The sequence below is a fragment of the Dipodomys spectabilis genome, unplaced genomic scaffold, assembly GCF_019054845.1.
Source record: "Dipodomys spectabilis isolate Male_0828 unplaced genomic scaffold, ASM1905484v1 ptg000147l, whole genome shotgun sequence".
Classification (NCBI taxonomy): Eukaryota; Metazoa; Chordata; class Mammalia; order Rodentia; family Heteromyidae; genus Dipodomys; species Dipodomys spectabilis.
The window spans coordinates 17097222-17116266 of NW_024870824.1; the positions used below are offsets into that span (position 1 = coordinate 17097222).

Consider the following 19045-nt stretch of genomic DNA (forward strand, 5'->3'; position numbering starts at 1 on the left):
ACCTACTCAGACCCTCTGAGTACAGCCCCTGAAAATAAACTCCCTCTCTAAGTGATTCTTTCTGGACAGCTCAGAGTTGCCCGGTCTGCCTTCTGAGAATGTCCTGTCACAAGCCCCATACCTCCTGGAATTGGTACTGGTAGGGACACCATGACGCTCTAAGCAGGCTCCTAGCACGGGGCACAATTTCCTGTGGGCCTGAGGTTTCTAACTAGTGGCCCCAGCCCCAAAGGACGTCCTCATCCTGTGGAGTCAGTTACATACAGCATTTGGTCCTAGGACAGAGATGCAGCATCCTCCTTACATGCGCAGAAGGAGGTGCTGCTCCTGACTTTCCAAGCCTAGGCTTCCCTCCGTGAGAATATTAGGCTTCTCTTGATCCCATAGCAACTCGAGAAATCAGATCTAAAAGCCCTCTTTTAACAGACTGGAAACTGAGGCCTCAGGTGGGCAGGAACGGTCCTGGTAAGCTTGCCAAGAGAATTCAGACCCTTGAACTTTTTCATCTGCTCCAAAGGCAGGAGTATAGTTCTCAGAAGCTGGAGTTCTGTGGTCATGAAGGCCTGTACTCCACTCCTGGCTGTACTTAACTGACTGTGTGACTCTGAACTTGTCCCTTGACCTCTTCATTTCCTCCCATACGAGGGCAATGATGGTATACATCCACCATTTGATGGATGGATCAAGGGCACAGAACAGAAGACACTGCAGGAGGTAAGGAGAGGCCAGGAAGGCAAGGAAACAGCCTAGGCCAGGGAGCCTTGTCGTTTACCCGTGCAACCTCAAGTCTCCATCTTCAAGGCAGAAGGCTTCCCTGCCTGCCTTAGAGGTGGGGATCAGGGAGAAAGGGCAAAGGAGAGTCATGGGGCAAAAACATATTTCTGTATTCTTGTCCAGTGTGAGCAAGTACCTGGCATGTAGGCAGTCAGCAGATGGCAAGGCAGGGAAGACAAGGGCAAGAGTTTGGGAATAGACAGAACTGAAGGGCAAGAAGGAGAGAATGAGGAAGGCAAGGGTGGAAGGCATGCCCCCCCCTCAGGAGAAGGGGTGAGGCTGGGTGTGGAGCCAGGGGAAAGTTACTGGCTGTGAAAATGCTCCTAGGTTCCTTGGAGTGAGGAGAATGTCCTGAACCACAGGGGAAAGAATCAGGGTAGTGCTCCTGGGTACAGATGGAAAGAGGTAGGATGGGGCTCCTGGGTGCAGATGGGGAAGGTGAGGAGGTGCTCCTGGGTGAAGATGGAGAAGGGTGCAGTGGTGCTCCCGGGTACAGGGGGAAGGGGCAAGTATTCCTAAGTGCAGACGGTGTCTGGGCACAGGTGTTCATTAGAATCTGGGTGTAGCCCCTGAGTGTGTGTGACTCAGTGAGGCTCCAAGCACCCTGTGCATCACTCTGGGTATGGAGCATATGTCCATGAGAGCAAGGTAGAGATATGGGATAGAGACTAGAGGATAGAATCAAGGCCCATCATCTCCTCTGGCCTGGAGCCATAAGTAGTTAATGTGGTCATCAGTGTCAGCACCAAGGGCCCTCGATAGGCACGCAGAAGACCCAAGTCCTGAACTGGGCAAAGTGATTTATGCGTGTAACCCTAGCTATTCAGGAGGCTACAATCTGAGGACCATGATTTGAAGCCAGCCCCAGACAGGAAAGTCCATGAGACTCTTATCTTCAATTAACCACCAAAAAAGCTGAAAAGGGAACTGTAGTTCAAGTGGAGGTATACCAGCCTTGAGTTCCAGCCCTGATACGAGAGGAAGACAAAAGAGGAAGGAGGAGGAAGAGGAAGAGGAAGAGGAGGAAGAGAGTCCTCACCCAGATTGGCTACCAGCTGGCTTATCCTGCTATCCTTCTGGGTGTCAGTTTCCCCACATAAAAGAGGGTGGTAAGCCTCCCTAGCTCTACTTCCTCCTGGGCCATTTGTGAGAGTTCTTTGGTCATTCAGTTTCTTCATCCTCGATAAAGGCTAGGATGGGGCCCTGGCTCAGCAGTACAGAGGCTTTTCTGGCATCAGTGTTGCATGCCAGCAATAGATCTGTGCCAGTGGGAACATTCTGTGCAGTCCAGCATGGCGGCCACTAGCTGCATATGGCTATAGTGCACTTGCCATCTGACTAGTGAGTGGGGCTGCAGACCAGAATTTTAATTTTACTTCCTTTAGGTAGCTGTATGTGGTCACTGCCCACTGTGTTGGAGAAGGCAGTTCTGAGTGGGTAAGAGCAGGCTCTTATGGACCAGCCCAGCCAGAGTTCAAATTATGGTTCAGCCACTTACTAGCAAGGCACTTCACCTTAGTCTGCCTGTTTCCTCCTCCTGTAAAATGTGGACAATAAGAGTCCTCTACCCTGAGCAGTTGCTTCAGGGATCCAATGAGATAATAAGGGAGGCAATGAGCTTAGTGGAGTCCCTGGAGTACAGTGAATGCTCGAGACACAATGCCTTGTATGGGCATCATTATGTTCAAGGGGATGAGAGCAACTAGCATCATCAGAAACAAAATGGACCTGGGTAGACTTGAGCCAGGGAGGAGGCAGGTGGGGACCGCATCCCAGACAACAACAAGAGGGCAGAGCCATAGTGGATTCACTGAGTGGCTGAGAATGTGGGAATGCACTAATGGGCTGTGAAGAGAAAGATTCACACTGGGACATTGCTTGCTGTCTGTCTGGCAGGCTGTCAGCCACAAGGGGCATTGCCTTCTCTAGCCTGGAACTCCTGCAAGGGTTAACATGGCTTTCAGGCAGCGCCCTGGGGGAGGATTCAGAAGACCAGAGTTCTTATTCAACTTGGCTGGCAGCTGGTTTATGCTGCTGGACCTCAGTTTCCCCAATGGAAAAAGCGGTAAAGAGCCCCAGTCCTATTTTCTCCTGGATCATTTGTGACTGGTCCCTGAAACCCAAGATGGGTCACTGCCAATTGCCTGTAGTGAAACCTTTCCCCATTCCTTCGGAGCTCAGGAGGTACGTGCATCTCTGCAGAGAATTTGGTGGCCTTCTGGGGATGGCTCACTCACGAACGGTCCCTGCATTCTGGACCCCTTTCAGTCTGATTGTCTGCACTTCTTACAGACTTCAGGGTCTTCTCTTTCTAGGCTGTTTATCCAAACAGCCCTCTCCCCACCCACCAAATAAAACAATTAAGAGCATTCTTCTCGACCCAGCAGCCTGGCTGCTTCCTTCTTCCCTTCCTATTTGCTGCCAAACTTCCAGAACAAATGTCCGACATCCGCCGCCTCCTCTTCCCACCTCCCACACTCCATGAACCCACCACAATCTGGTTGCCACCCTCCGCCTCCCCCAGCTCCATGGAAGAAATACTTGTGCCAGGCTTGCCCACCCAATGCTTCCCTTCCCCCAATCCCCAGGTAGTCAACTTGGGCCTAATCTGCCACGTCTGCACCATATCTGCTGGCATTTGGCCCACTGACAACCTACCTCTGAGACTCTTTGCTTCTGGGAAGCCACTCCTCATTCTTTCCCCCTCCCTATCCTATTCTCTCTCTACCTTTCCTCTTACTACTTCCCTCTTCATTCCCAGGACCAGGGGCTATTAGCTGGTTCCTCTGGGAGAGATTCTGGGCATTTGTGAATCCACTCAAAAATATATCAAAATGAGCCCAGTGCTGGTACCTCACACCTGTAATCCTAGCTACTCAGAAAGATCATGATTCAAAGGCAGCCCAGACATGAAAGCCCTTGAGACTCGTATCTCCAATTAACTACCAAATGGCTCAAGCAGTAGAACTCTAGACTTGAACAGAAAAGCTCAAGGACAATGCCCAGGTCCTGAGTTCAAGTCCCAGGACAGGCACAAATATAGATATGATTTTTGTGTCTGTGCATTGTTCTGGGCAAAGGATGTATATTGTTCACCAACTTCACAAAGGAGTCGGTGGCTCCCAAAGGGTTCAAGCCACTGACCATGCCACTGAATTGAAATCTATCCATTGACTATGCCTGTCCCCAGAAGTCTAGTCCCATATGCTGAGCTTCTACTCATCCTCTCACCTGGATTTCACATAGCAGGCTTCTCCCATTCAAACCTGTCTGTGAAGACACATGAAGCATTCTACCTCTGTGAGATGAGCTGGGGGTGATATCAGAAGGTCCCTGGTCCTGAGCAGACAGACTTGCTGCCTGTCAGGATTGTCAACATGTTGGGACACGTTGATCTCAATAATTCATAATCCCAGCGAGCGGATCTCACCACCCAGGAGATACCAAGAACAGGCAAAGTTAGAACTTCTCAAGGAAGGGAAAAGGCCAGGGTTGACACAAAGCAGCGTTCCATGTCAGGCTTTATCAGACACTGGCATGCCCAATAGTATCTTACCATGGTGATTTACCCCTCAGGTTACCATGGAGACATAGCCCTCAGGTTACCATGGAGATCTACCCCCAGGTTGCATGCAAGCTGAGAGCCAGGACCTTGAACCCCGATTACCATCTCAGAGTCCATTACTTTTCTGTTATCCACACTCTGGGATCAGAGGGGCCCACAGCTGGACTTTAGGGTAGGGAGTCCTGTGGGAAGCAGACAGCATTCCAAGTGTTTGAAGAAGAGTGTGTGCTGGCAGGAAGAATGGTCTTAGCTTACCTAGGAACCTCAGAAGGCTCCTAATTCTCCAAACAGCTCAAAAGCTAGAGCCAGGCAGGATCCTTTGGAATCAAAAGGAAAATTCCCACACCAGGTGTTTCTACCACACTTGATTCTGAACTCCTCAGGCAACTTCAATCCTTTGGAGACTCAGTTTGCCCATCTGGCAACTCAAATATTAATAAGAAATATGAACTGTTCCTCTTCCTTTTTAACTTTATTTCCTTTTAAAACAATGGGTTCTTCTAATAACATGCAAACAAAGCAGAGCTATGCCAAATGACAGATAGATGAGAGGAGCTGGGCCGGCTCCGGGTGGATGCCTTCCTCTCTCATCGTACCCGCTTGCTGCCGCAGCTCTGTGATCAGAGCCGAAACCGAGCCTCTCCCCTCCTGCCTGCTGCTGCGGTGCCACCCACTCCCTGACTCCAGAAGATGTTGTGGGCACGAGCTGTCCTGCACCCCCGGCCCTGACGCCAACCCAGCAGAAGTCTCACAGGGGACACAGAAGGCCTCAGAACCGGAAGATTCTGTTTGCTGCAGGGAACATTGAACCAACAGAAGTTCCAACATATTCCTTGTTTTGGCTGCACATGGCTTTTCTTGAATGGGTTACAAAGAAGGAAAAACATAATGGAAGGAATAGAAAATTATTGGCAATGCTTAGCAGCGGGGCCGGAGCAGGGAGAGGCAGAGGAAAGGCTATCTTCCCAGCCTCTGATGGCTGCTTGGCCTGCCTGTCCAGGGTGCACACCCCAGAGGCTTCTAGGGGTCCCTGCCTCAGAGAGAGAGGCCCCAGGTGCTATAAGTCATGCACTGGAAAGGACTCAATTCTGGGTCTCTGACCTGCATGACCTTGGATGTAGCCCTTGCTCTCTCTGGACCTCCCATCCTCATCCATAAAATAATAGCATTGGTCCTTTGGATATTCTGAGTGAACTGAGGCTGTCCTGGCCTTGCAATATGCATCTGCCGCTTCATTCTTGCTGTCAGTGTCTTGCTAGGTAAAGGGAGAGATGTGGGAACAGGAGGGCACCCAGGAGGCTAGAGTTGTGAACTTGCCTACTACCCCACCACCAACCATCTCCATCGGCTGTGGACATCTGTGGGACAAAAGAGCAGCTCCAAAGTAAAATCCACCTCTCTTACCTATGTGTCACCATTGCTATTCTCTCTGGGTCCATCCCTGAAGGCCTAGGGGGAGAGAAAAGTCCCTTCCCCGGGCCCTTCCTCCTCATAAAGGCCCTCTTTCCCTGGCACTTGTTTGGCCTCCAGCCTTCACCTGTCCCCCACTTGCCCTAGATGACAGACTTTTCATATTCCTCTAAGACTCATGGTCTGGGAGTTGCGGGGCAGGCTGTGCAGGCCAGAGGAAAATGAGGCCCTAGATCCTCTCAGGGCTGACATGCTACCCGGAAACACTCAGAGCCTTTGCCTGAGCTGTTCCCACTCTCAAGAACACGTATGCACACACCTCCCTCCAGGGAACTCTTACTCAGTTCCAGTCCCCATTGCCACTTCCTCAGGGAAGCCCTCCCTGATACCTCCCTCATCCCATTAGTAGAGGTCTCTTTCAAGCTCATATTTGTGCTCATCAGCTCTACACAGTCGCATTTAAGTAATAATTTCTGAAGTGGTTTAATTAATGTACAACATCTTTGTGTCAGATTGTGCGCCCCATGAGGACAGAAGACAACAGAAAGTTCTGCCTGTGCTGTGTGCTGATCTCAGACTAGAGCTGGGACCAGAAAACCTGCTCAGGAAATACTTGTGGGATGGCTGCAAGGATTGCAGAAGTCTTCTTCCCCTAGAGCCCAAGGTCGTAAGATCCTCAACCTTCTCCAGCTCAGAAAGTGGCCCTGACCTCCAGACCCCACTTGACGGCACAGGGGACAGCCATGCCCCACGGGGACCTAGAGAGCTAGAGGTGGAGCTCGGTGGGTGGGTGGCACTATGTTCACCTGTGGTGGGGAGTTCCTGTGGAAAAGCTCGGAGGAAGTCAGGCCATGGGCAGCCTGTACGTGGGACAGGATGGGCTCAGGCAGAGGGCTTGCTCAGAGACCAGAAGTGGGAAAGAGAGAGACAGAGAGACTGGAAAGATGGAGAGAGAGACAGAGAGAGAGAGAGACAGAGAGACAGAGACAGAGAGAGAGACAGAGAAAACAAAAGAGCCAAGAAGCAAGCTGGTATCTTCTTTCTGAACCTGAGCTGAAGGAGGAACCTGTGCTCTGTGTCCTGTAGGGGCTAGCCTGCATGCATCTGTGCATGTGCATGTGTGTGCATGCGTGTGTGCGTGCGTGCGTGTGTGTGTGTGCCTGCACGTGTGCACCCACAGGAAGGTACATGCTTGTGTGGTGCTCTGAGGGGCTGCTCTCAGACCCAGACTACAGGTATGGCTGGCAGCAGTGCCAGTGTGGAGGGAAGCAGGAGGGAGGCAAGGAGGGAGGCTCTTGGAGTGTCAGTGTGGCTCAGCCTGTGCGGGGGCGGCTGTGCGGGGGTGGAGGGCTGCGGCATGCACCAGAACATGTGTCTGCCTGCCACTCTGCTGGCTTGCAGGGAGAGCCTGGAAAGGCTGTCCCTTCCCTTGCTCCTATATCCCCCACCCCGGGTCCTGCTTCCCCATCTCACAACCTTTGGCTTCTGGTCCTTGCATATCATGGCCTCTCAGCCCTGGCCTGGCCATTGCCTCCTTCTGTGGCTTTGGACAAATCTGCCCTCCATGGGCTTTCGTCCATCTGTGCAATGCATGGACACTTGCTAGGGTCTATAGCTTCCTATGTTCTCTGCAGGAGTCTGCAGAGAGTAGCATAGCAACTCCAATGGGGTAGCCCCAGAGACGTGACTCCTATTGTACAGATGGTTACATTGAGGCACACAAAGGGCAAGTGACTCGCTCAAGGTAGCCCAGGAAGCTTTCAAGGCAGAGTCCTGATTAGAAAATTTCAAGGCAGAATCCTGGCTGTTGGTGGTTCACAACTGTGATCCTAGCTTCTCAGGGGCTAAGATCTAAGGATAGCGGTTCAAAGCCAGCCTGTGCAGGGAAGTCCATGAGACTATTATTTCCAGTTAGCTACTAGAAAGCCAGAAATAGAGCTGTGGCTCCAAGTGGTAGAGCACTAGCCTAGAGTACAAGGGAACAGCACCAGGGACAATGTGCAGGCCCTGAGTTCAAGCCCAAGACCAGCACACAGAAAGAAAAAGAGAGAGAGAGAGAGAGAGAGAGAGAGGAGAGAGAGAGAGAAAGGAGAGAGAGAAAGGAGAGAGGGCGGGAGAGAGGGAGAGAAGGAGGGAGGGAGGGAGGGAGGAAGGGAAGGAGGGAAGGAGGGAAGAAAGGAAGAGAGAAGGAAGGAGAAAGCTCTAAGCCCCCCTCTCCCCAATCACACACACACACACACACACACACACACACACACAGAGGCACGCATCCCTAAAGGTCTCTACCCCCTCTTCCCTTGCTCATGGTCAAGAGGGAAGATATCCTCTAGCACAGTACCAGATGACCCCTGCTCAGAAACGTCCCTGAGAAGACTGGTGCTAGCGGCCTGGTCACCATGCCCCAAGATGCCCTCTATTTCCTCCAGCCCTGGTCTGCTCATCTGTAAGACGGATGAACAAGTCCCACCCACCTCCCTCGGGATGAGCTGTGGACAGGGCGGAGCCGCTCCTCCCAGCCTGCAGTGCTGAAGGTGGGAAAAGTGACTAGTAGCAGAATCCAGATACACTGTGCTGTCCTTGGGTGGGGCACAGCACTTCAGAATTGTATCTCCAATAGACACTGCCCAACTTTCTCCTAATGGCTTGCCAGCGAAGAGCAGGAAGGCTAAGTAATTCTACTCAAGTTAAGTTCCAAGAGAGGGCTTAAGCACCAGGACCTGACCCCTAGTGTGGGTGCTGCCTCTGGTCATCCCTAGATGCCCTAGGTCACCCCTCAACAGCCCAGTCACGGATGGTGCAGGACAGGAGGCTCCCAGTGGGGCACAGAGCTCAGCTTGGCATCCAGCCTTCTCCTCCCTCTGTCATTGTGGCTAACCAGTGACACCAGCTTCCCCTCACCAGTGCTGCCTGAGTCAATTTCAGATCCTTGTTTCTAGAGAGAAAAGAGTGGGTTGAGCTCTCTCCTCCTTCTCTCTGCCTCTCTCAAGTAACAATCTCCTTCTGAGGCTCTTTCTGTTCAGCCCAGTGATTACCCGAGGCTGCAGGGCAATTCTTTGCCTCTCTAACCTCTGTAAGCGGGGGCAGACCAACAGCCCAGGAAATAGCAAAGACAGGAGGATGCTGACTCCCCCTTCCCCTTCTCCTCCTGACCCCCTTCCTGAGTCCTTGTCTCCCCCACACACCTCCATCAACCCCAGAATTCCTGGCTTTCTCAGGGATTCGAAACATCAGATAAGACTGAGTGTGCTGGGAGCCATGGCCTGGCTGTCCCAGTCCACTCTGCCCTGCTAGAGCTAGGATCTAAACCACTTCTAAGCAAATTCACACTCCTAGGGTTCAGGCTTCACCCTTGCATTCCAGGGAAGGAGGAGAATTGGGGGAAGAGGGAGAGAGCTCATCTCTTTGCCTTAAAAGAGGGCCCAAAGGGTATATCAATGCAACAGTGACACTCACAAGACAATACATTGTAAATGAACCGTACAACTTGTGGGCGGGGGGGAGATTGGGGGGAGGAGGGAAAGTGGGAGAAAAATGAGGGAGGGGGTAACAAATTTGACAAGAAATGTACTCACTACCTTATGTATGTAACTGTAACCCCTCTGAACATCACCTTGACAATAAAACTAAATTTAAAGGGGGGGGGGCGGCATCCTAACCCATTAATGGATCTGGAATCAAATTCTTGGCTCTTCAGGGGCCCCGCAGTCTGGTAGCATGTAGAAGCCCCAGAACCTCTTGCACAGGTCCCCTGCAGCCACAGCCCATGCTGGTTGTTCATCCTAACATAGTGAGCCTTACCCTGGACTTCTGGAAGCTCCGCCATGACAAGCCAGAACTCACCAGGTGGGACTCTAGGGAGCTTCAGAGCATCGTTCCTCCTGCAGCCTGCCAGTCCACACCCCTGCTAGAGACAAAGGTCCTCATGTCCCCTTTTAAATCGGCCCCTAGTCACTGTGTGGGTATCTGGGGTGGGCGCTGGAAAGGGATTCAGCCTCTGCATGAGGATGGTAGTATACTGGCTGGGAGGTTCAGGGACCATCAATGGAAGGGTAAAGCCTGCAGGCATCTTCAAAGCCTCCCCCACAGAAGAGGATCTGGAGCCTCCCTGCCAGCTCAGGCAAAAGGTAAACATCTAGAAAGCTCCAGATGGATCTAGAAGGCCTCTCTAACTCTGCTCCATCCTTGAGGACAGTATCCACCCCAGCAGCAATGCCAGCTTGAGACCCACTATGCACGCACCAGACTCGAGGCATCACACGTACCATCTCATTTAATCCCAACATCCCTTTCTGTCTCCAGTTTGCAGGTGGGTGTTGCAGCCAACACCATAGGGCTGAGGGTAGGGTGGGGCCACCTCTCCCTGCCCTCCTGGATGCTCAGACAGAAGCTGTTGTGCTGAGCAGGAGTCGCAGGCCTGCTCCATGACAAGCCGTGGCTTCTGTAACGCAGACGCTCTGCCAGCCACCTCGGCCCCTTCTCTCCAATACAAGCAGCCTTCACCCTGGGCCCACACACACAGCCTCCTGAGGTCCTGCAGTCTTCTGACACTGCATGTAACATTTTGTAGGCTTGTGCATTTTTTTTTTCCTGGGGAATGTCAATTTAGACTTTCATCAGATTCCTGGAGGAATTTGTGACCTAAAAAAGGTTAAGAGCACTGATAGTTCTGGAAGGAAGAGGTCTGAAATTGATTGGATGAGGCCTGGTTATGCCTGCTACCCTCAGTTTTCCTGCTGTGGCCATGCACAGCATCCTCTCCCTTGAAGTTTTATTCCTACCCTAGGGGCTGGACAGGCTTACCGAAGATCTCTCTGCAAGTCACCTTACTAAACCCAAACCTGATGATACCCATCTCCTCCCTGGCCAAAACAGCACTTTGTTCTCACTTTGCATACTTGAGTCACATCCTCACTCCTCTCCGGGCTCTGTGACGCACTCCTGCCAGGACCCAGCCTGAGTATCTTCCTGAAGGACAGCTCCTGGCTATTCAGGGGATTATTGAACTCTTGGTGGATAATGGATGTTAGATGGAGAGGGTTCCTGGTTAAAGTTTAAGGGACAGCCCAAGTCAGCAGCCCTAAATACATCCCTGCCCTCACCTTCAGCACAAAGACAGACTTAGAAAGGCAGGAAGTCTGCAGACAAGAATGAACACACATCTGTGCAAGAGTATGTGTCTGCACAAGGGAACAAGTGTGTGTTTGTGTGTGTAGGTTTGGGGATAGGCTGGTTGTACAAGTGTGTGTGTGTGTGTGTGTGTGTGTGTGTGTGTGTGTGTGTGCAGGAATTCAGCTTAAACGGCCATGGGTCTACCTCCCACACATATGCAGATACCAGCATGAGCTCACATATATGTACAACATACATATAAGTCCTGGAGTCCAGGACTCATATATGAACACACGCATACACACTCACATGCTCACATTAATGCCTTCCTGTGTGCGTGCTCCCAGTTTTCACCCAGATGTGCACACAGAGTCACCACTGTGTCCAGTCTCATGTGTGAGCTCTGACACACCCCAAGCCTCACACACATGTGCCTCCTGATGTGCATACACAGCTGTGACCTGCCACAGATGTGCACACACAGTGATATGTGCGCATCCTTCACACCCATGCGAGCTAGCCAACAGCACATCCTGTCCGCTTGCACACACAAATATCTCTGCTGGGCACACTTGTATTTATAAGCTTTACACAAACATCTCTTCCTGGTGCACACATATGAATATTGGTACACTTCTTTTCAATGAGTGTAGCTCAGAGTCGGTTCTTATACAACACGATCGACTCCCCTTGAGTCATTTATAGCAGCACATATCAACCCCTTGGTGCACGCACATCCAGACCTGGCATCCGCATGCAGGCCCCCTGTCCCCCAACTCCTGCCGCTCCAGCAGGACCCAGAAGGACACTGGTGCTCCTTTTGACACGAGCACACTCCACCTCTAAACTGTGCCCAACCCTTGATCCATCCCAGGACCTTCTACCAGCCTGCTTATGGGCATCTAGCAATCTTCTCCCAACAGGCACTCGCACCTCACTGGGTCACCCCAAGGTTTCCTCTCTTCTGGACCTCTGATCTTTCTTGCATTAACATCAGGGGCATAACAAAATGAGCAACTTTGCCACTGGACCACAGCTTATGTACACAACCCCACCATAGCCTGCAGATTGCCCTTCCCCTCCTCTTAACACCAGCCACTGGTATTTTAACCCCTCCTGCACCAGTGCCCTTGCTCATGGTAGGAGACAGAAAGAGGGAGGGGATGTGCTTACAGGATGAAGTTAGCAATCTGCACAGTGGCTGCACAATCAGCATCCTACCTAGAATATAGTGAGCTCTCCATCATTAGAGGGATACAAGTACAGAAGAGACTCTATTGAACCCAGCTGAGTGAGGAGAAGCCCTTTTTACCCCTGAGTTTCTAAGAATTTCTGTGTGCCCAGGTCGTGTGTACTTGTGTGCATGCTAACATAACTGCCAACCTGTCCCCTTTATATACACATCTCTCCTGCTAGCTTGGCACATCTGCACTCACAAATGTCTCTATGCCTGAATGTGGACATCCTGTGCACATGCAAGCACCCCCAAACCATGCAGCCTGCCTGCCACTATATGCCAGAGAGCTCTGAGCCTTGCAGGCACACCCTCAGCCCACCCAAGAGGCTGACCCTCTTCACCCTCCAGGACTCCCTGAGGCGCAACTCACTTTCCCAGTTCCTCGAAGAGCTGGTACTCTTCCGTGAAGCGAGTGCAGGTGATGGTGGCCATGCTAGCACTGGGTGGGCAGGCGAGGCTGGAGGATGGAGGACCAGGACTAGAATACTGCTGCCCTGCTTCCAGAACCAAGGGCCACTCGCCTGCCCGTGCTGCCGAGTGCGAATGAAGAACTGGCTTGACTGAAGAGCCTGGATCTTCTGAGCAGGGCACTGTGGCTGCTCACAGCCTCGCGAGCCTTCGTCAGCATCCAGGTCCCCATGGCAACCACCTCCGAAACGCCCTGTTCCCGTTGCCCCGGTAACTGCCTCCCCAACACCTGCCTGCCTTCCACTGTGAAACCTGCTCCCAGTCGCCCTGGCCCTACCTACCGCACATAATACCACAGGACTGCATGCGTCCGGGGGCGGTGGACCCAGCACCCCCCGAGGGTTAGGGGTTGAGGGGAGGTAGAAAAGAAAGACAGAGTAGAACAAACTTAGTCTCCAAGTAATCTCTCTTCTCACCTCCCCCATCTCCAACTATGGAGCCGATCTAGCAAATGGGATGGGATTAAGTGGGGCAAAGAGGCAGTTGCTATAGTAACGGCCAGTGGATGCCACATTTTGGGATGGTCCTCAGGAAAGACAGGATGCAGTTACCCTGGCAACTTCATCTCCTCTGGAGAGACAGGTATTGCCCCGTTGCCCTGGCAACAGCTGGGCTCTAAGGTTTACAGGGAAATGATGACCAGTTCATCAGGATACCCTCTCTTTTTTCCCCCTTCTCTCTCTCCCTCTCTCTCCTCTGAAACTGTCTGTGATCCTCTCTGTGGCCTTTTTGTCTGGTTGGTTTGTCCTCTACCTCAGTTTTTGCCACCTTTATCACTGTTCAGTGTCACTCTATCTTGGAGGAGACTGCAGAAAAGACCCCAGGACTCTGCTCTTCTTCATCTCTCACAGCCATGACCGTCAGGCCCCTCCTGAGACCTCTTCCAAGGCCTCTCCCCCACTCAGGCTCCCAGAGGGACCTGAAGATCTGGTCTCCTGGGGCCCATGTCCTAGTTTCTGCTTGTGCTTCAAGGCAAGGTAAAAGAAGCAAGAGGCAGCTGCAATGGCATGCACACAGCCCTGCCTATGCAGGGCTTGGCCAGTGGCATGCACCTGCTTGCCTTGAAGTCTTCATTCCCAAATTCTCTGAGCACCTTCCCTACCAACCTCTCTTCTCCAGGTCACTAGCCATTCCTATGGCTATTTCACCCAGGACCAGGGGGTGGGGGAGGTAGTTAAGAAGAAAAGGAACTGGAGTTTAAGACTAAAGATTTTAATTCAAGTTCTGCTCTGCCATTTACTAGCTGTGTAACCAACTCTAGGCATAGCTGTGTAACCAACTCTAGGCAAGCATTGGCCTCTTTGAACCTCCAGAGATTTTTTTGTTGTTTTGGGGTTTTTTTTTTTGTTGTTGTTCATTTCTCCAGTCCTGAGGGCCTTGGCCCTTTTGTGCACAAGCCTAGTGCTCTACCACTTGAGCTACAGATCCATTTATGGCTTTTTGGTGATTAATTGAAGATTAGGAGCTCATGGACTTTCCTGTCTAAGCTGGCTTCAGAGTGTGATCCTCAGGTCTCAGCCTCCTGAATACCTGGGATTATATGTATGAGCCACTAGCTCCAATCTCCAGCTCCTCTTCCCTTTTTTTAATAATAGGGGAATCAATCTTCTTCTTAATCAGAGGAAGGCTGCAAAGATGGAGTGGCCTAAAGGTCATGAAGGCCTTGGGGATAGGCAAGCATAAGGTCGTGTTTCAATTTCTAGAAGAGGAAAAGGAAGATTTAGAGGGACCACAATCATTCCCACACTATGGCTTAACCCTCCGCTCAAGAAAAGTGGCCTGGTAGATCCCCTGCAGGCAGGATACACTGTGTGCCTCTGAGTATTCTCCAGCTCCATCAAGTTCATCCTGGGGGCCCTGGACACCTCCCAGGGGTCTCTGCCCCTCTGTCTGGGAGAAGAAGGAGTGAGCTCTCCATCAGCCGCTTCTCCTGGGAGGAAGAGGGAGGGTATGGAGGGGAAGGAGAGAGGCAGCAAGGGAGGAGGGTGATGCTTAGCCACTAATTGCACCATTACCACCTTCAGAAAAAGCAAAAACCACTCCGTTTTGTTTCTGTACACAATATGCTTCCCGCTTCTGACGCCAACGTGGCAATTCAGAGGCAGAGTGGAGAGGCCCGTGCTCGGGGGCCGCGCAGCTGGTGGGCAGCAGGCAGGGCACAGAACACCACGGCCAAGCTAGAGGAAGGAGGGGGCCGTGGGGAGTGGGGAAGGCAGCACTGCTGTGCTCCTTACCCAGACCCTCTCAACTGACTCCAGGCTGTCTCATCACCCTGGCCTCCATATATGGAAATGCTGCCAACAGCCTCAGTGTCCTGGAGACCCCAGCCATGGCCCAGTCAACGCAGTGCTCAGTCATTTAACTGCTGCATGGCTTATAGGCTGGGTGATTTTGGATGAGCGTCCTAACTTCTCTGGACCTCAGTTTATTCATATGTAAAACTGGGTAATAATATCCCCTAGTTGCCAGGTGCCAGTGGCTCACGCCTGTAATCCTAGCTACTCAGGAGGCTGAGATCCAGGCAGGAAAGTCCTTGAGACTCTTATCTCCAATTAACCACTCAGAAAACCAGAAGTGGTGCTGTGGCTCAAGTGGTAGAGTGCTCGCCTTGAGCTAAAGAGCTGAGAGACAGCGCCCAGGCCCAGAGTTCAAGCCCCATGACCGGTTTAAAAAAAAATTCTCTACCTAATTTAATTCTCTATCTCTGGGGATTAAATGACTGAACCACAGTGGCTAGCCTGCTGTATGTGCACAATCCAAGGGAGCTGTCATCACAGAGGGCCTCAGGTCTTTCTCTCTCTGTCTTCTTTGAGCCATGTGAGCACACCCTGATGCCAAGCCTTAGCACTATGGAGTGCTGTTTACTGGAGTTGAGATCAAGGTTGGAGCATTACCTTATCTTAGCCTCATCAGCTGAGATGAGAAATTCCTGTAAAACAAAAGCCCGGGGCTAGAAAAAGAAAAGGCCACTAAGATCTCCAGTTCATCAGGTGCCAACCAAATGATAACTTTGCTTCAAAGATCAATAAAATCTGCCAGGTGCTGGTGGCTCATGCCTGTCATTCTAGCTACTCAAGAGGCTGAGATGTGGGGATCGTAGTTTAAAACCAATCTGGGCAGGAAATTCTGTGAAACTCTTATCTCTAATTAAGCACCAAAAAAGCTGGAAGTGTAGCTGTGGCTCAAGTGGTAGAGCACTAGCCTTGAGCAAAAAACCTCAAGGATAGAGTCCAGATGCTGAGTGCAAGCCCCAAGATTGGCATGCATGTGCACGTGCGCGCGCACACACACACACACACACACACACACACACACACCAGTAAATTTGAATACCGTACCCTCTAAAATATCAGTAAACAGGGGTTGCGTGTGCAGCTCCATGTTAGAGCACTTGCCTAGCACACATGAGGACTTGGCTTCAATCCTTAGCATGGCAGGAGGAATGACTAAAATAATAAGTAAATGGCCATAGGGCTGAATTAATAGAAATGTAACATTCTGAGCAAAGGAGGTGATAGACCTGCCTGGCCTGGAGCTAGCCTGACTGCCATTCCTTCTCTCTCTTCTCCTGGTGAAATAGAGCAGTTCAGAAGTTAGCAGCATTTTAGGGGATGATTTGAAGTCATAGAGGGAAGGTGCTGTGGTTCAAGCCTGTCATCTTAGCTACTCAGGAGGCTGAGATCTGAAGATCATGGTTTGAAGCCAGCCTAAGCAGAAATATCGGCAAGATTCTTATCTCCAATTAACCAGCAAAACGCTGGATGTGGAGGTGTGGCTCAAGTGGTAGAGTGCTAGCCTTTAGCAAAAAAAGCTAAGGGAGAGGGTCCAGGTCCTGAGTTCAAGCTCTAGTATACACACACACACACACACACACACACACACACAATGGCATGGAGAAAGTGTACATGGCCAACTCCCTCCCTGCCTCTGACAGAGATCATGAGGGAAATCAATGTGCCAGTGGGAGGCAGAGCCAACTCAGGCTTTCGCCCCACCCAGCACCCTGTCTGCTGTTCCTCATTCCAACTCTCCCTTCTCTTTCTTGTCTTTTTTTCTTCCTCCACTCCCTTGTCTCCCTTCCTCCCCAGTCCTCCCTACCCAATCCCTCTCACATCTGCTCTTGTTCCATCTCCCCTCCTTTCTGTTTCTTGCTCTCTGACACTTTTCTCCCCTTTGAATGTGGTGCTGGGGGATGGGCAGGTCTCAGGGGCCATCTGATGATGGAAATCACTGGACAGGGGGAAAGGGAGAAATTGAGGAAGATGAGGAAGACACCTCCTTGACACATAAGTGTAAATGACCCCTGAGTCTTCTACAGCCTAGTGTAGGGGTTCTAGCCTTGCTCATGATGGACACCCCCACCCTGCAGAGAAGGCCTGCTGCTACCTCACCATTTCCCTGTACCCGCAAGGCTGCAGCTGTGCATGGTTGTGGCCAGCAATGAGGAGCTAGCCAGGCTGCGTGGCGCTGAATGAGCTGATGATTGCATCAGGAGGATTGTTCCTGCCAGACGCCCCAGTCCCCAGGGCCATGGCAGGCACGTGTGCCCCTGTCTGCACCATGTGCACTGTACTCAAAACAGGCTGGTGTGCACAAGCTAGTGGGGGGGCCGAGGGGGGGGAGGAATGGAGGGAGGGAAGTGGATGAAAAGAGGGAAGATGGCCTGCCCTGGAGGTTGCTGAGTTAGGCCTGACATGCTGGCATGCAAGCAGGAAGTATGCTTGATGACAGGAGATCTGGCTGAGTTCCTGAGTGGATGATCAGAGTTCTGATGGCATTGTGGCAGCCAAATCAAATCCTACCTCCCACAGATCACTTGTGTGCTCACATGCATCACAGGGTCCTACAGGGGCCACGCAGGGACCACAGAAAGCGTGCCATCTGAAGGGTCCTCCTGGGGCATGTCCCATTAACAGCAGCAATGGTGCAGAATCAGTGGGGAAGTGGGCCACGAGAGAAACGATCCTGCCGAGGGTCGGGATGAGGGGTGAGTGGATTAATGCTGTACATTGAGTGGTGCCAGACTGAGAGCAGAGGGGGAAAGCAGGGGTCTGGGGACAGCACTGTCTTCTGAAGTGCCCCCAGAAGAATTCCTCCCTACAGTAGAGAGCAAAGAGAGACAGAAGACAGAGGATGATGGCTGCTGAGTCAGGGGCTGTGTGCCATGTTCTGCAGTTAGAGGATCAGAGTCCTGGTGACAGGTGAGCTGGCAAGGTCTTCTCCCCCAGTGGGGTCTCTGCTTCTGTCCAGGAAGGTAGGGACAAAATACCCATTATTTGCTTTCAAGGACCTAAAGAGTAGCCATCCTATTTCAGTCAGGCCCTGTGCTAAGCAATCTGCATATTGTTCTCTTTAGAGCTCACAGAAACACATGGGCAGTGACAGTAACTACCCACCCAAGGCCATGTGGTCTGGATCTGAGCAACTCCAGCAATCCTGTCCTGGGTCAGCAAGCCTCCACCAGGGTTGGGAAGGCCTAGAGAACCAACATGATCCCACAGATAAGAATCAAGGCCAAGGGAGGGAAGACTGTTGTTTCATAACTGCACCAAGTCAGGGACACTGAGGACAACCCTGAGTTCCTGGCTCCCAGAACAATGCTCTTTCTCTTGCTTGGGGTTTCCTCCCTTCTTGGCATGCAAGGGTTCTTGCTTACATCTTAAGTAAGCCACTGAGCACTGAGAGCAGAAACTACTGCCTAGGCAGCTATGAAGGACTAGTCATCAAACCCAGCTCTCTGCAGCAAGGACCCAGCATGGGACAGACTGTTACCTGGCTGGAATCCCTCTAGCTAACAGGTCTGCTGCCACTAGGCTCAGCCAAGGAAGAAGCAAAGGGCACCAGCCGGTATCTTGGGCCCCTCTTCCTCAGACTCCTGGATGCCATCCCTCCTCTTTCCTCCTCAGTGGCTCTGCTGGTCAATGCACATGCCCAGAAGTGCCAGCCAGGGGCCTGGCACAAAGGGCCAGGATAGATGAATAGTCTAGATGGCTAGACAGAACCTCTCAGAACAATGTCCCAGGAGAGATCCTCCACCACAGCCAGCCGAGCCAGCTTCTTGCTCTCAGGACCAGGTTGTAAGCCAAAGTTTGAGTCAGGGCTCACTGCGTGCCAGTGTCTGGGGTGAGGAGGACTCTTGAGTCAGGTGAGAACGGGGCCATGTTTCCTTTTTAGGGACAAGACACCAGCTTATCCCCACCTGGTCTACACGGTTTGGGGCCAGGTTGGCCACAAAGAAGAGACCTTGGAGCCCCCAGTGAACCACAGAAAGATTATTTATGGCCCTGCTCTTGGATCCTAAAAGTCAGACACCATAAGAAAGGAAGTGGAGGCTGGGGCTGGAGCTTGGGCAACCTGGGCAAGATCAACTCAGCAGGCCACTGAGGAGCATCCATGAGATGCTACAAGCCTGAAGTTGCATGGAACCCTGGCTACACATTTGGTTGGCCTTGCGTGAACATCTGGAGCAAGCAGGATTATCC

General features: G+C 51.8%; 1 protein-coding gene across 2 annotated transcripts in view; it reads right to left on the reverse strand.

The window, feature by feature from the left end:
- Camk2a (calcium/calmodulin dependent protein kinase II alpha) overlaps positions 1-12653 on the reverse strand; it is a 65219-nt gene extending 52566 nt beyond the window's left edge. Inside the window, exon 1 of one of the 2 annotated variants that reach the window (XM_042692041.1) lies at positions 12466-12653. In XM_042692041.1, coding sequence (XP_042547975.1) covers positions 12466-12527 — 62 coding nt within the window. In that variant the 5' untranslated portion in view covers positions 12528-12653. The remainder of the gene's footprint in view (positions 1-12465) is intronic. The other variant, XM_042692040.1, reaches the window with a different exon arrangement.
- Positions 12654-19045: the final 6392 nt, after the last annotated feature.